At 43.2% G+C, this 17,457-nt stretch overlaps 1 protein-coding gene and 1 long non-coding RNA gene across 2 annotated transcripts; one reads left to right on the forward strand and one right to left on the reverse strand.

The window, feature by feature from the left end:
• Nucleotides 1-4,226: 4,226 nt before the first annotated feature.
• Nucleotides 4,227-11,514, reverse strand: LOC119364334. Its single transcript, XR_005174835.1, has 3 exons — nucleotides 11,430-11,514; nucleotides 5,730-5,829; nucleotides 4,227-5,599 (listed from the first exon to the last, which is right to left on the reverse strand). It is a non-coding gene; the product is annotated as an uncharacterized LOC119364334 (long non-coding RNA).
• LOC119364333 (NAC domain-containing protein 104-like) lies at nucleotides 7,271-8,435 on the forward strand. The gene is made up of 3 exons (XM_037629794.1): nucleotides 7,271-7,526; nucleotides 7,609-7,898; nucleotides 8,006-8,435. Exons 1-3 carry the CDS (start codon nucleotides 7,367-7,369, stop codon nucleotides 8,153-8,155), a joined length of 600 nt encoding a protein of 199 aa, XP_037485691.1. The 5' UTR covers nucleotides 7,271-7,366; the 3' UTR covers nucleotides 8,156-8,435.
• Nucleotides 11,515-17,457: the final 5,943 nt, after the last annotated feature.

Consider the following 17,457-nt stretch of genomic DNA (forward strand, 5'->3'; position numbering starts at 1 on the left):
CTTTGGTAGGGATATTGTTTAGAATTTAATCTAAGAAGACTCCAGATCTTTTCCCTTCTCTGGAAAAACTTGAAACCAAAAAGGTCATGTTATCTTGTAAACTCTGAGGGGTAAACTTATCATCCACTTCTTCAGTGTGGCTCATGTCCACCCCATCAACACCGACAATACTACTTATGCTATGCATATGATCTTTGATACCAAAAATCTTCCTTCTTATATGCCTGACTTGGACACCGACTTTATGGAGGGTGATTACATCACATGGTAAGACATCGTACCAGGGCCTGTTCTGCTTCTCCATATACTCACAATCTTCACTGACATTCTCAGCATCTTAAATGGCATCTTTCATCTGGCAGACGAAGTTGGCCATGGTACTGGTAGCATGTCCTGGCCTTGGCTAGAGATGTTGTAGTAAGCCCTGCAGCCGCGCCAACTCTTCTTTCAGGATCACCACTTCATCCTTGACTCTGCATAGGAGGGATGTCTCCTGTACAGCGAGGCCCCTTACGCTGCAACGACAGCCGAAACAGCTGATTGCGCCATTTGCTCCTTGTTTGCACACTTTTGATAGATGTAGTGCTTGATAGTAGCAAATAAATGGTTCACGGGGATGAAATGTTCGACTTAGTTATGCATATCCTTTCCTTGATTGCAGGGCAAAGGCAAATAAAATGACAAATCCAAAGCTAAGAGCATCTCCAGCCGCGTCCGAAGAATGGCCTCCCCAGGCGCTTTTTTCGCGCCGGCGCTAAAAAAACGGTCCAGTCACGTCCCAGAAGCCCGATTTTCGCCGGCCTGCGCCGAAATCAGCGCCGGCGGGCCCAGGCCGAACCCGGCGCGCTGGGAGGCATCCGGGGGCGCCGGGGCGAGTGGTTTTGGCGCGAAGCAACCGCGGGCCCGCCTATTCAGCGAGACGGGCGCTTCGTCACCCTCATCGCCTCGGTTCCCGCGGGAATCAATCCCAAGGCTGCCGCCGACGGTTAGCCTTGCCATTGATTCCTCACGGGCGGCGCGTCACGGGGCGGCGCGGCGTCGCCTCCCCTCCCGCCACGCGTACATACGGGCGCGGCTATATAAGCCGGCGCCCTCCCTCGCCTCCGCCCACACCAGCCCTCGCCGTCGAGCCCTCTCCCTCTGTCGTGCACCGCCGCCGCCGAGTCCTCCCTCTCCCTCTCCCGTGCGCCTCCTCCGAGCCCTCCCTCCCCCAATGGCCGAACGATTCACCGGCGACGAGGCGGCGGCCAACGGCTTCGGCCGCCGCTCCCTCCGCGAACAGGAGTCGTGGCTCCTGTTCGAGGCCAACATCCCGGCGGCGCCGAACATGCGCGCCGGGCCGTCGGGGTGGCGGCTCAGCAACGGGGGAGTGCCCGTTTCGCCGTTGCCCGACGCCGCGGCGCGGACCGCGTACTTCGCCGACGAGGTCGAGCTCGCACGCGCCTCCCTCACCGGTGAGCAGCGCGCCCTCCCCCAGTACACCGCCGACAACCGCTCAGCATGGGCGGCGTACTTCGAGCGCCGTCAAGAACAAAGACTGGCGTCCACCAACGGGCGCCGGTGGTGGGCGGCAGACAGAACAGTAAGGGCCACCGCGTTTGTTGGGGCATCCCCGTCCGCACGTTCGGCGGCGTGCTGGCGCACCTTGAGGGCGGGAACGAGCTGCCATTGACATACCCTCCCCGACTGCCTCGGCCCCGGCCCGTCGCTGACGCGTCGGGCAATGGCTGCCCAGGCGGTTCGTCTCTTCGTCGTCTTCCTCGTCCTCTCGCGATCTTCTTCCCACTCTTCCGGCTCTCCGGCACTGCTCGGCGTCAAAGACCGAGCCCGCAGCGGAGAAGCCGCTCGGCCGGCGCACTCGCAACGCCGGTATCGTCATCAACGAAGGCGGACAACACGCCCCCTCGTCGGCTCCTCCGCGGTTCGTCAAGCCGAAGACCCCCAGGCTCGCGGCGGTGAAAACGGAGCCAGGGCTCCCCGCCGTGAAGACGGAGCCCGGCGAGGTGGTGCTCGACGACGATGTGGCCCTGAAATGGGTGTGCGAGGACTTCCTCAGGATGGAGAGGGAGCGCCAGGTCACCGCACTGCGCTTCGAGCAGCACCGCCGGGGCCGCGAAGGAGGAGTCGTCTACCTCGACGACAGCGACGACGACGCGCTGCCGGCACCTGTTCGCCATGGCGACGCCGGGCAGGGGTGCAGCCGGGATGACCGCGTCAAGGAGGAGAAGGCCGCCGCCGACGATGACGGCGGCGGCGGCGGCGACTACTCCGCGTTTAGCGATTTCTTTTTTTAGTTATATTTGTTATGTAAAGTGTCGAACATGTAATATATGCCAAAGTTTGCTGAAATTTAGCCGTGTTTAACCGAACTTCGCCGAACGTTTTTTTGTTTTTGAAAAATTAGACGCGCCTCGGGGGCGGCCCTAGGGACGGCGACCGGGGGGTAACTCGCCCCCAGACCGTTTTTTTGCGTCGGCTCGCCCCCAGGCGGCGATTTTAGACACCCCCGGGGGGCCAACGGCTGGAGATGCTCTAAGCGTACATGGCGGGGAGAACGGCATTGCATCACAACAGCGAGCAATATACTGGAATATAAGTTCTTGGCGCATCCATGAAGGTTCAATTCAGTCACCCGTTTGAGTTGGAAGACAGAAGTTCCCAGGGCAAAAAAAGGACATTCAACGTGAAATTTAAACACGCTTCTTTCTTGACAAAATAACAGCAGTTCGAATATGTTGGGAGACTGATTTTCATCACAGTTGAAGGTTTCGTTCTTAGGAAGCATTGCAATCTTCATTTCACAGAAAAACAGAGAGGGGCCTCTGCACCTGTATTTTCTGCAATTGATTGTTTGCTAATTTGGTCCGGCCTGCCATTTTCAAAGCAGTGTGGACTCGTGTGGTAGTGTGTCTTATCCACAGGAGACACAGGTTGGTAATTCCACAAGGTATCCATCCACCGTAGGTAGACACTAGACAGCGGAGGGCAGAGGAATCACCGATAGTGGTCGATCGAAGCTAGTTAGTAGCATTACACGTCAGCGATAGTACGCAAGAAAAATAGACCCGCACGAACGCTGCACCAAGAAGACACCAACGTGTGTGGGGGGTCTATGTCTCCCGCCCTCGCAATCTTTCCGATTGTTTGCCGACGACAATGATCCCTCCGTCCCTTGTAATGGTCTTGCAAACGATGTTCAGTCTAGCTACAAGCAAACACCGTTTTCAAGCTGTAACCGTCGGTGGTTAACATGCAATTATGGGTTGGGTACCTTTCTGGCCGTCAATAGAGAGAGATAGATGCAGCTGGAGTATGTGAGAAGATGAAGCAATCATCCATCAGAAACGTACTGCAACAAACAGCACATATGAAGAACAATAATCAGTGGGAAGCGCAGTTCGATGTCTATTTCGACTTGCCAAGGAAGAAGGGCTCATTTCAAGGAATGCAAGCTAGGGGGCGCGGCGCGAAAGATAGAAAGAAGCAGGAGCGAAGCTAACCTTGGCCTGCTGTCGCTCCCTCCAACACCACCCACCAATCCACCGTGGTGCCGCTGGCAGAGGATGGCATGTTGGGATGACAGTGCAGTGCAGTGCCGCCGAGGCCATACATGGTGGTGCACTGGTGCTTGCAACAGTAGTAGCAGAGGGGATAGATAGCCCAGAGGCCAGAGCACATTCCAGCCCCCAAAATAGGCAGAGAACGAAGTGGACGACCCACCGATGCCATGCCGATGCACGCCAGATTAGCCCAGATGAAACTGTATCTAATCAAACACATACTGCCCGAGCTCAAATGGAAAGTTCAGTTGAGGCAGCATGCCTATGGAGACCATAAATTTCCAGGGCATTGGGTGGATATATATGAGCCCGTTTCTTTACCAAGAAAAAAAAAACATTTTCCATGATTTGAGAAGTTATGAAGAAAAAACATACATGCACACAATAATAGAGTACTAGAAGCTTAAAAAAAAGAATCACACTCCCCAAGTTTTTAAAAGTTACAAAAGAAACATACATGTAAATAATACTAGAAACTTGTCCCTATAAATTTGCAAACTGTGCGAAACAAAAACAAAAAACTCCCAACACAAAAGGCTACTTCACTTGTTGTGAAGAGTTTATTTTGCAGGTCGTAGGTATGCGAAACTAAAAAAACAAAGTTCGAACACAAAAGGCTACTTCACTTGTTGTGTCGAGGCGTTTTTTTTTTTTTGCAGGGCGTAGGTGGTCTTTGTTTTTACAAAAAAAATGCAAAGACAAGTTTCTATCCATACTCTGCACGTATGCACTTTTTCACAATTTTTCAGAAGTTGAAAAACGTCTTTTTTTTAATTCATATGTGCACCCATGCAAAGAGTAGCATTTTTCCATGCAAATTTAGGTTATTATCATCATGTTATCTGATCTGGGGATATAGTTGGTAGCTTTAATTCAGGCACACAACAGTCTTTGACCTGTCTATCTATCTAGAAGAAACCATGGGTCTTTTTAATTCAGGCACGATTACTCTGCTCCTAACCAACTGCTCTTATAAGTCCTAATGCAAGAATACGAAGATGAAACATGTGCAACTGATAGTGCAAAGACACTCGTACTATCGTTGAAGATTCTGTCGACTTGTTCCCTGCATATTACTTTGTCACACAGAGAATGGAATGCAGATGCACAACTGCGTCATCAGGTCGTCACCGGCAGATGGAAGCTCCCTTTGTATGATTCGCGGGCTCCCCTCTCCGGGGATTATTAGATACCCCCACCTCTACGTGTGCTGCTGCTGCCATGCCACCACCAGCACCACGCCACCACTTCATCTGCTAGCTAGCTCAAGTGGTGCATGGACTTTGCCCAATCTTACATGGACATGGCCTGCCATAAAGAGACACGGCATGCACAAAAACTGTTCCTAAAGAGAATGGCTAGATAGAGAGCAAGAAAAGGCAGGATAAAAGTGCAGCGAGTAGTGTGTGCATGCATGAGTGTGTGCACCATGGAATGATTGACTATCATCTCTACCCTTTTCCCCTTCTTTTATATGAGGCCACAGATTGAGCTGTTAGGATACTACTTACCTGGACGATTCTGATCATCAGGAGGGTCCTGCACCTGCACGCACCAAGATAAGCATCTCACCAAATATTAGGGGCTGGTAGTGGTTAGCAACTTAGCATATCATCTCAAGAGATTAACATCTTATCCACACTGCATCAACACAAACTAATCTCTCTCTGCCAGCTGACACATAAGCCACACTCTGCCATAGGCAGATGTGTCTCCTACCCATTGGGCTACAGCTTACTTAGCAGGGTGGTATTTTACCCAAATACTCAACAGCGTAGCGTCGCCGTCATAGATAGTGTCATGAATCATTGTCATAATAGTGATGCCTGCCAAATTATTTCTGTCTCTTGCAAACCGAGCCAGCACAAGTAACTTGAAATGATTGATGCGTTTCTTTTCTGATGAAGCAGTTCGCAAACATGAGCACAAAATAGATGGGAAGGATGCAGTGCAGGAGGAGCTTGAGTGGCTTCATCTCCAAGTGATGCGCTTTGTACTTTGCCACAACTCCACTGAACTCCCTGCTGCAACTTGCTGGCCTGGGGGATTATTATGACGATGGTCAAGATGTATAAAAAAGCATATGGTTGGACAAGGGTGACGACTGCATGACATGAGGAGGAGGAATGCACCCATGCCAGACAAAATTTATACAGTGAAGGCACTCACAAGACCCACCCCACTATTGGGGACGCAGGACGCTTGCTAGCCCCATTTGTGCTGGTAATTTCAGAACACGGTTGATGGTGCATGCCCAGTTGTGTTGGACCTGACCTTTGCTTCACATATCACCCAGTGAGAAGTTAAGCTGTCATGATATGGGCAAAGAAGTATAGGCAAGTCTAGGTCTCTAGGATAGCCTTTACACACCCAAACAAACGATCTAACAAATCAAACCCAAGACTTTTTCCTTAATTGTTCTAATACAAGTTGGGGCTTTTCTTAACTACTCCCTCAGTTTCTAAATATAAGACCTTTTAGAAATTTCAATACGGGCTACATACGGATGTATATAGGAATGTTTTAGAGTGTAGATTCACTCATTTTGCTCCGTATGTAGTCTGCATTGGAATCTCTAAAAAGCCTTATAACGGAGGGAGTAGTTCACTTCAGGTAAACACTTGCACTCACATGAACCGACAGGGGTAATGTATGCTAATACTAACTATTAAAACCTGAAGAATATGAAAAACCTGGTATGGCCCTCAAAAATAAAAGTGACACAAAATATCCCTGAAATATTGGGGCTGAGGGAACATATATAGTATGCACTTCGGCTGTAAAGATCACAAGCATGCATATCAGCGGTCAAAACCAAATCAAATTACTATTTGTTGGTCCAAACAAATTCAAGGTGCTATTTGATGCATGATTGCTTGATATCTACACGATATCCAACAAACGTCAAAAAAGAGAGAAAGTCAAAAACTTTGGTCAAATCAGCACAATAATTTAATGGCAAGATTAGGTTTCGCATTACTTCTGGTATCAGATAATTGTTGATTCTGTCATCTCACCTAGCTCGTCATTCACTTCTCCTGATCTCAGATATGGATGGACATATGGGAGGATTGAGAAAACTCCAATTACATGATATTACGCTATATTGACAGTTCTCTTGGGCAGACATGGTATTTTGAAGTGTACCTAAAGTAGCACACAAGCATCATGTTTGATTATGATGCAAGAGTCTGCTACTGAAACTTTGGATGGATGAGATGGTTATACAATGTAACATATCCAAGCGGAGTCAGCGACGATCAAATACATCCGCAAAAGGCCATCCTAAATTCCTAATTAAGGACACCCAAACCAGCATCATTGCTAGGCAAGAAACTGTCTGTCTTGCTCTCCGTCTTTGTTATAAAATATGTAGAGCATGATGAGGCACCATGCATGCATGCATTGGGCTCTGTTAGTTCGTAACGATCCATCTAAACAGTAGAGCAATTTGCAACAAATGCTCTGAACATCAAATATATAGGAGATACTCCTCTCCAAATCCAACATTAGTGTTTGCGTAGCATCATTAGCTCCCTCCATATAAAAAATGGTGAGGAAAAGGAAGCATGACACTTAAGTTGGCAGGCTTCTCAAAGCAACCATGCTGCAGCCGCCTTCAAAACCTTTCAACACTCCTTGAATTGCACGTCTCTCCCTCTCTCTCCCTTTCTCTACGTACAAATACACACACGCATACAATCCCTATAAATACTACTAAGAAACCACGTGAAGCAAGCACCCGTGCTCTCATCTTCCTTCCTCACAGCCTTCCATCTTCCTCTACTCTATCTACTCCAGCATATATGGGTGGATCTACTAACCTTCCTCCTGGTTTCCACTTCTTCCCCTCCGACGAAGAACTCGTCATCCATTTCCTCCGCCGCAAGGCGGCTCTCCTCCCATGCCGACCTGACATCGTCCCTACGCTGCCTCAGAATCGCTACGATCCATGGGAGCTGAATGGTATGTACCTAATACTTTCTTTCACAAACCTTTGTACATATCACAAGTAATGTCTAGTCCTGATTCTGACAACTCTTTCAAGGCAAAGCACTTCAAGCAGGGAACCAGTGGTACTTCTTTAGCCAAGCAACACAGAGTAGGACCTCACAAAATGGGTGCTGGAATCCCATCGGTGCCGATGAGGCAGTAAGTAGTGGCGGTTCTCATGTCGGCCTGAAGAAGACACTCGTCTTCTCCATTGGGGAGCCCTTTCAGGCGACCAAAACCAACTGGGTTATGCATGAGTACCACTTACTTGACGGGAATGGGGGTACCAGCAGTTCAGGTAGTTCACGCAAGCGGTCTCACAAGAAGAAAGACCACCCAGACAAAGTGAGTGCTGCATACATGTTATCGCATCTGACATTTTCTTACTCTGCATTTAGCAGTATCATATACGCATGACAAACGTGTCCAACATGCATGGATGATCATCGCAGGAATGCAGCAATTGGGTGGTGTGTCGAGTGTTCGAGTCGAGCTACGATTCGCAAGTGAGCTTCCACGAGGAGGACATGGAGCTTTCATGCTTAGACGAGGTGTTCCTATCCCTAGATGACTATGATGAAGTCAGTTTGCCGAAGAATTAGAACCTTTGCTAGCACAGTTGAGAGAATGGGTTTTGTGCCTACCATGCCATCTGATCATGATGATACTCATAAGAGAAACATCTTTCTTAATGATCAAATGATCTGGTAGGTATTAAACCTAATTCACTCCATCTAGACCAGAGATGTAATTATTCTCCTCCCAGAAGGTGCATGAAACAAATTTAATATGTTTTGACTACTATGGAATATAAGTGTGTAATGGCCTAATGGCCACTCTTTCAGCTAGCAATTACTCAAGCATTTGATGGTTTCTCCTAAATAGCAAAGGGCATGTCCTGAATGATCATTGTATGAAGTCAACAGTGAGCGCCATGAAGTGGCTTGTGGGGGTTAGGACTAGGACTAGTTTTGGAGCGATGCAGGCAATGCTTGTGCATGCCGACTTCTCCTCCAACTCATTGTGTTTCTATGTGTTGTGAACAATGTTATTGTGCCCACAAAGCAAAGGCCAAATGGAGTCAGTCAGATGCTTTTAGATCACAAGGATAAAAAGAAAGAGCATGGTTGGAACTTGTGCAAGCATATTGCTATTGATGTCATCAATGAGATAAGCTCCAAAAGGTAATGATGTATATGTGTGTCCATTCCAGACAGAAAGTGTGCGTGTGTGGGGAAGTGGTACCACCATGCACTGGTAAGACTTGCCAAACCAGTTACCTGAAAATCAGGTAACCACTGAAGTTTCTAAACTTGTTTATTTATTTGCAGTGCATACTGCATAGTGCACTCGCTTTAGATCACTAATCATGGATATCAACTTTTTAGTAACTTCTTTTAGTACTAAATGGGTTGTTGACTTCTTAATCCAACCCTAGAAATGCGATGATATAATTCTGTCTGTCCTAAGAGAAGTTGGTAGTGTAGTGCCTTCATCAATAGTTTTAGCATGCTTGTCGTTACTTTTCATGGCTTGCAATGCATGCTTACATCATAAAAATGTGAAACAAAAAACATGGATAAAGAAAGAGAAAAACTAAACTAACTATAATTATGTTAGTGGTCTTCATGTGTTATCATTTGAGTAGTTCATCTAATGAGTTTCCTATTGATGCGATACTGGAAGAGAGAATGTGAAGTTCACATTCCAACATTAGCAGACAAATGGAATAAAGTAAAAATATATGTTTTAAGTAATTTATGTACATTCTTTGAAATCAGTGTTGAGTGTGGTCATGATATTACTCAGGCCAAATGCGACAATACAACCTATTATTTACAGAAAAGATCCATTAATCTGAGCAGTAATAGGAATACATGTCTTGATATAAATGCACCGAGACAGTAACTGAAACAATCGCAAGTCCAGAACTAATCATAATTGAGCAACATCTAGTGAGAAATAGATAACACCATACACCAAATAGTCCTCCTGGACTCCCTAAAAGGAGAAACAGTATGTTGACATGCTTTTCAAGGTCAAGCCTTTTGAGTGAAAATTTGAGATGTAAAAATCAGATAGTAGACTTCTTAATGTCAGGCCTTTTGGGTGAAAAATTGAGATGTAAACATCTGATGCTAGAACATGAAAGTCCATTGGCATTTCTAAGAAATTAAACCTGAAGTAGTTTTCCTGAAGGTCCTACTTTGTATCCTTTCCTAGTAAAAGTAACACTAAACACGCAACAGAGTTAGGAGTGTCATAAATAAATTTAATCCCATTTGTAAATCTAAAATTCTTTGCTAGAGAATTTTCAAATTATTAGTAACCCTCCTACATGAAATGAATCAGCGGTTCTAAAATGAGATAGCAGCAGAAGAGTTCTTGTAGATTATATACAACAACAAATCAACAGAGCCCCCTCTGCATCGATATGTCTGGCACATAATATTTAGAAGGCCAAAAATGTTTGCTTTACTGAGTTTTAAAATGAGAATGGAATTGCTAGTTAACTATATATCATGTTCCATATGCTATTGTATTCTTAAATTACTCAAAATAAATAGGAAAAAGTCTACTATGACACTTATTTGGCGCACTAGCTATGTTTAGTAGCTTTGAGCCCCCATTGATCTCCACGTAGTTGCATTAACTTCAGTAAAAAGGTTGCATAATGTAGTGCACATCAGCACATGCTTTACCATGTAACCGTTAACCATTACCCAGCTGAGTGCGCATATAGCTTATCATGGAAGCCATTTCCTTAAACGAGCAAAGCCTCATGGAAAAGATTGCTAGCAAAGCCATTTCAAACGGAGATTAGGCGGGCCAGAAACCAAACATGTAGATAATACATTACCTACTACAAGGGACAAAGCAATCGAGAACTTTACAGATCTCTGTTACTTTCAACAAGTACTTGTTGTGTCCCTCAGGTGATGACACGAAGTTACGCATCAACAACTAAGTGAAACTTCCTATGGGGTCCAATGGCATGCGTGTGCTTCTCTTCTGCTGGACACCAGTTATGTCATGATAGAGATGAAATCGTCGATAAGTGTGGCCAGTGGCCAGGTCTGTTTCAATCCTGCCAAACTCATTATGTTAGATGGCATCAGAGCAACATAGGACCACTAGAAGAACAGGGGCATTGAATCTTAACGGGCCAACTCAGGTTATACAGTTGACATGACAGGGGATTAGGATCATCAGTAATCTGACTAGCACTTTACACCTACTGTGGTGCCATCTCAATCTTGGCCCTCTCTCCAGGACCACACCTCACTGACGGTTCGGCATGAAACGGATAACATCTGAAACGGTACATCTAGCTAGAGGTTTGTGGGTTTGAGCGCGCATCGACTTAGCGAGGACATGCTTCACTTCACCTGTTCAATAAAGTGACAATCCACCAGCAGAAACAGAAGCACAATGCTAGGTGCAGACCAAGCTGGGTAACTGAAGAACAGAACAGCAAGCAGAGAAATGCCATCTTTGAGTATGGAAAAATCGTAGGCATTCAGTTCTGCAATCCTCTGAAGCCGCTGCAACTGAACTGACAGATATAGAAGTGTGTAATAACTACGATTTCCAGAATGGTCGGTACCAGACCAAATTGATCGCAAAAGTTTGAACTAAACCCTAAATTTGTGAACCCACCTCCCAGCGATCCCCCCCTCGATTATCCCCGATTCGTCCACCAACATAGCATCCCGCATCACAGTGAACAGCAATTTCAGTTGAGCAGACCTCACAGCCACAGGGAGCGCAGGGGCGCGCGCGCGCAATCTGTTTGACGAAAATACTAGGCGACGCCCACAAAAACAATCTGCGTGCAGTTAAGCGGGCTGAGATGAACGGTCTTGGAGAGAGCACCTGGTGGTTCGTCGGAAGCAGACCTCGCCGGAGTAATCTCCACATCCACCGCCACCCCCGCCGACCAGAAGCTTCTCGTACACAACTCCTCCGTATCAATCAATCAAACAGAAAAAAAAAAAGGAGAGACGAAGAATAAGACCAACCGGCCCACTCGTTTTTATTTCTTCCTCTGAGCGAGCGATTGGGCCGGCCCATCTGTAGTAGGTAGTTTTGGGAATCTTCTAGAGGATTCCAGCGGGTTTTATTGGTTTTGTGAACCTTCTAGAATGTTTATGAACCATTCTATTTTTCCTTCACTTATTTATGTTTTTTCTTTCTTTGTTTCTTTTTTTCTTTTTGTATTTATGTTTATGTTTCTTTTTTCTTTCCTTTTTCCTTTTTTCCTTTTCCCGTCTCTTTTGTACAAAAATTTCAAATATTTGCCTGCAATTTCAAATGTTCTCATTTTCATCACAATTTTAATAAAAATCATGTTTGAAAATTTGTTCAGGAATTTCAAAAAATGTTCCCCTTTTCCAAATTTTGTTATGTTTCTCGTTTAAAAAAACAGAAAATTCAATAAAACATCTCGTTTTACAAAATTTGTTCACAATTTCAGAAAATATTCATGTTTCAATTTTTTTGTCCTTTTCAAAATTTGTTCCCAATTTCATAAAATGTTCTCGCTTTCAAAATTTCTTTACAATTTCATAAAATATTCATGTTCCAAAAAATGTTCAGGAGTTTCAAAAAAAAGGTTTTGTTTTTCAAAATCTGTTCACAATTTATAAAATGTCCGTATTTCAAATAATTTCATGAATTTTAAAAAGGAAATCACGTTTTCAAATTATGTTCACAATTTAAGAAAATGTGCGTGTTTCAAATAATGTTCATTTTTTTCAAAAAATGTTCGTGTTTTTCATAAAAAACATAATTGCAATTTTTTCACATTTTTTCTAAAACTGTTTGGAATATCAAAATAAAATTGCGGCATTTCAAAATTGTTCGTAATTTTCAGGACATGTTTTCCAAATCTCTACCCTGTTGTGTGTTCTTGTCGTTTTCGCGCCTTCACGTGCAGCTTCTAATGTGTGGTGGAGTGGCTAATGACTCGCGGTCAGGAGTCCGCTGCGATCGAGGTCGTGGGATCGAATGCTCGCGATTTTAGGTCACGCATAGGAAACACAAGCGCCTTCGCGTCGGTGGGCTGGCCCAGTCGCGCATCTACCCTGTGCATTCGAGCTCCTGTATGGCGCAAAATGTGTTGTAGACCCATTTCAATCATTCGATGGGATTAGCCAGAGCAACCCCCAAGGCGACGAATCAGCCCAGTCCGACCCGGCCTTTTACTAGGCCTTGCAGCCCATTACATAGAAAAAGGAAAATGACAGAAAAGTAATATAAACTACCACATCTCAAGAAATTTATCATGTATATCAACTAGTACAAGAAAAGGGGAAAATGCAATCATATATAAATCGTGCATGGCGGATTTATAAACAATGCCATGATAAAAAATGCAATGATGAAAAATGCCATGATCAAACAATGCCATTCTATAATAAAAAAAATGGCATCATCTTATTATGATAAAAAAATGGCATCCTATTTATAAAAAATGCCATCCTTTTTTGTAATAAATGTCATACCCTTTATAAGAAATGTCATCCTCTTATAATAAAAGACGTCATCCTCTTTATAAAAAATGTACTCTTTATAATAAATCCCATCCTCTTATAATATAAAAAATTCCATCCTCTTTATAAAAATGCCATGACCAAAAGTCAAAAAAAAATCCATCCTCTTTATTAAAAATGTGATGACCAAATTCAAAAAGTGTCATCTCTTAATAATAAAAAATGCCATGTTATTAATTATTAAAATGACAATGCTCTTGATAATAAAACTACTGTCCTCTAAGTAAAAAATCCCATGCTTTAGGTATAAAACACGCCATGCTCATAATAAAAAACTGCACGTGTGAGGAAAAAATCGGTTTAAAAAAGTCTGGATAAAGCTGTTCGGAAAAGCACTTGTACACAAGAAGCACAATAGTCTAGGCGGTAAGGCATGGGTTACCTCACTTGGACAGTGTGGCTTCAAAGCCCACCCGGCGCGTCTCTCTTGCGTGATTTTTCGGAAACCTATATAGAATGGTTCGCTGGAGGGAAAAAAACTGAAACGTAGGAATCAGTGACATCGCCGGACTGCTCGTTCCCGCCGCGTTGCGTTATGGACCCCCCCACCCCCCCAATTCCTATTTGGCGCCTTCAGCACCGGTTAAAGGCAACTCAACAAACCAGCGCAACCCATTTTCCTTTTTTAACCCTCAAAAATATTGCGGTTGTGAGATTCAAACTTCGCACCTCACTGAATCCTTCGAAAGTCAGTATCTAACGCATACGGCTCTATTGTTGTGCCTAACAATACTCCATTCCACTTCTTACTATGCAACTCCACTCTCTATTTTAATTTTGGCTTTTGTTTGGCTGATTTTTCATCAGTTTTTACTCAGGGTTTTATTTTTTCTTCTTTCTTTCTCTTTTTTGATGTTCATTTTTCTTTTCTATTTTTCTTATACTAAAATACATTAACTTTTTTCCAAATTCATGATTTTTTAAATCCATGAATTGCTTTTAAAAACCAATGAAATTTTCTGAAATTTGTGAACTTATTTACAAAATCTAGTGAATTGTTTTCGAATTCATGAACTTTCGCTTTCAAATTGATAAATTTTTTAACCTATGATTTTTTTAAAAAATCAATGAACTTTTTAAAAATTCATGAACTTTCTTTATCAAAGTCAATGAACATTTACCAAATATGTGTACTTTTTCAGAATTTGATGAGCCCTTTTCGAATTCATGATTTTTAAATTAAAAAATTGATGAACTTTTTTGAATTCATGATTTTTTTTTCAAATTGATTGAAAATTTTCAATTTTTTGCCTTTTTCAAAATCGTGAACTTCTTTTCATCAAAATTGATGAACTTTTTCAAATTTTTGAACATTTTTAAAATCCCTGAGGATTTTTTAAAAATCATGATACTTTTTGGAATTCGAAATTGATGAAATTTTATTTAATTCGTGATTTTTTTAAATGGATAAACTTTTTTCAGGCTGATGAACTTTTTTCAATTTTGTGTTTTTGTCAAATTAGTTTTTTCTAAATCATGATTTATTTTATTTCGTGATCTTTTCCCATTTTCGTGAACTCTTTTCAATTGGTACGGAAATTTTCAATTTTTTGTTTTTCCCCAAATTCATGGTTTTTAATTCTTTTTTTAATTTATGTTTCCTTTATTTAAACATTTTACACTGGGTATATAATACCACTATATGTTAATGTTGTACTGAAAGAAAGAGTAAAATATGGATGTTTCTTAATAATCGCCCCGTCCAAAAATTCTTGTCGGAGAAACAAACAAAATTGAGGGCATGTTTGGTTCCTAGCCTAAGGTTGCCCCGCTTAACCTTAGTCATGCCACAACATCTTAGACATGTGTTTGGTTCATTGCCACACTTATGGCTTTTGCCACACTTTTCTAGTTATATGGTCCACATGTCATAGGCTTAATTCTTTGCCAAATCTTGCCACATTGTGATGGTCATTTTGTTAGCCACACTTTGCCTAAGTTTAGTTGTGGCAAAGTTAGTCATGAAACAAGAAGGCCCTGAATTTGGTGTAGTGGTTAACATGCGAGGCCATTGACATTGGCGTCCCGAGATCGATTCCCAGTTCAACCAAAGTACTATGATCTTGTTCCTTCTAGCCAGCCCAGGCAGCCTTTGTTATTCAAATGGACTGCCTAGATGTGGTCAAGCTAATCAAGGAAGCAAGAGACAAGCATATGATGATGATACGAGAGATTGCCACACTTCTTCAAGAATTCTTGTCAAGCATGTCCAACCCAACGAGGAGCAGAAGGAAATGATAAGCGATTTTCAGCAAGATATTCTCTGCATGTACTAAAAGTAGTGGTAACAAATAGTTTTGTAGTAAGGTAATTCGTAATAAGTAACAAGTGACAATAGTAACAAAGGTGCAATAATATGGTCCGATCCTTTTTATATCAAAGGACAAGCCGAAAAGTTCTCTTATAGTAATCAAAGCATTCTCGATGACACATGGGAATTGTCATCTAGTCGCGTTCATCATGTTTAGTTGATTCGCGCTCGCTACTTTGATAATTTGATATGTGGGTGGGCTGGTGCTAGGGTGTTGCTATTACTTGAACAAGCAACCCTCTTATGATTACCCCGTCTCGTAAGCATCTGCAACTACGAAAGAAGAATTAAGATAAATCTAACCATAGCATGAAATATAGGGTTCCAAATCAGTCCCTTACGGAGTAACACATAAACTTTAAGCTTCTGTCAATCTCGCAACCCATCATCTACTTATTACTCCCCAATGCCTTCCCTTAGGCCCAAGTATGGTGAAGTGTCATGTAGTCGACGTTCACATGACACCACTAAAAGGAAGAACAACATACATATCATCAAAATATCGAACGAATACCAACTTCACATGATTACTTATAACAAGACTTCTCTCATGTCCTCAAGAAAAAAAGTAACTACTCACAAATCATATTCATGTTCAAGATCAGAGGTGTATTGAATATGCCTAAGGATCTGAACATATAGTCTTCCACAAAATAAACCAACTAGCATCAACTACAATATATAATCAACACTACTAGCAACCCACAGGTACCAATATGCGGTTTTGGGACAAAGATTGAATACAAGAGATGAACTAGGGTTTTATAGGAGATGGTGCTGGTGAAGATGTTGATGAAGATTGGTCCTCCCACGATGAGAGGTCCATTGGTGATGTCGATGAATTCGATTTCCCCCTCCCGGAGGGAAGTATCCCGGCGGAATCGCTTCGCCGGAGAGCAAAGGTGCTCCTGCCCAGGTTCCGCCTCGAGACGGCGACGCTTCATCCTGAAAGTCTTCTTTTGATTTTTTTTCTAGGGTAAATAGCATCATATGGGAGAATATGGGCCCAGAGGCCTGCTGGTGGAGCCACAAGCTCACCAGGCGTGCCCTAGGGGGGCGCCCCCTGAGCTTGTGACTCTCTGGTGGGCCTACTTCTGGTATTTCTTCCACCAATATTTTTTTATATATTCCAAAATAATTCTCCATAAATTTTCAGGTTATTTGTAGTTGTGGACAATATCTATCTCTGTTGTAGCTTTTGCAGGTCCAGAATTCCAGTTGTCGGTGGTACCTGCAGACCAAACAGGGTAGTGTAGCACTTCCGTAGAAGTATCCCAATGAGTGATCGTCCCAACAAAGAGCAGAGGAGAGTATTTATGGGGGTGTTTCCGTCACACACAAGGTGTCACAAGTCTTGTGTGAAGTATTGCTTGAGCTTCTACAAATACTATTACTGTCCTGGGCAAACAATAAACTAAAAATGCTAGCAAAAAGAGGACTTAAAGATGTCTACTAAATAACTAAATAAAGTAAATAACATGAGCTTAAAATGTAAAGGGTGTTTCGTGCAATGAAGAAATTAGGTGCGGAGATATTTTAGTTCATGGTATGAATATATGAATTGTGCAAGTGCGACGGTAATACCAGTTACCTTGTATTGTACTCATAGTATTTGATATAATCTTTCTGTAGGCGGTTCTTCCTAGACTCATGAAACTCCTTGATACGTTTCCATCATATCTACTTTTCCAAACTCTTTTGCCCTTGTTTTGGACTCTAATTTGCATGATTTAAATGGAACTAACCCGGACTGACACCAGTTTCAGCAGAATTGCCATGGTGTTATTTTTGTGTAGAAATCAAAGTTCTCGGATTGACCTAAAATTTATGGAGAATTTTTGTGGAATATATAAAAAATATTGGCGCAAGAAGTTACCAAAGGGGGGGCACCCAGAGGCCACAAGCCCTGGGGGCGCGTCCACCCCCTAGGGCGCGCCTCCCAGGCTTATGGCCCCCCTGGACCGCCTCTGGCCCTAATTCTAACGCTATATATACCTATTCATGGAGAAAAGAATCAGAGAGAATGATTTATCGCGTT

Source organism: Triticum dicoccoides, chromosome 2B (genome assembly GCF_002162155.2).
Source record: "Triticum dicoccoides isolate Atlit2015 ecotype Zavitan chromosome 2B, WEW_v2.0, whole genome shotgun sequence".
Classification (NCBI taxonomy): Eukaryota; Viridiplantae; Streptophyta; class Magnoliopsida; order Poales; family Poaceae; genus Triticum; species Triticum dicoccoides.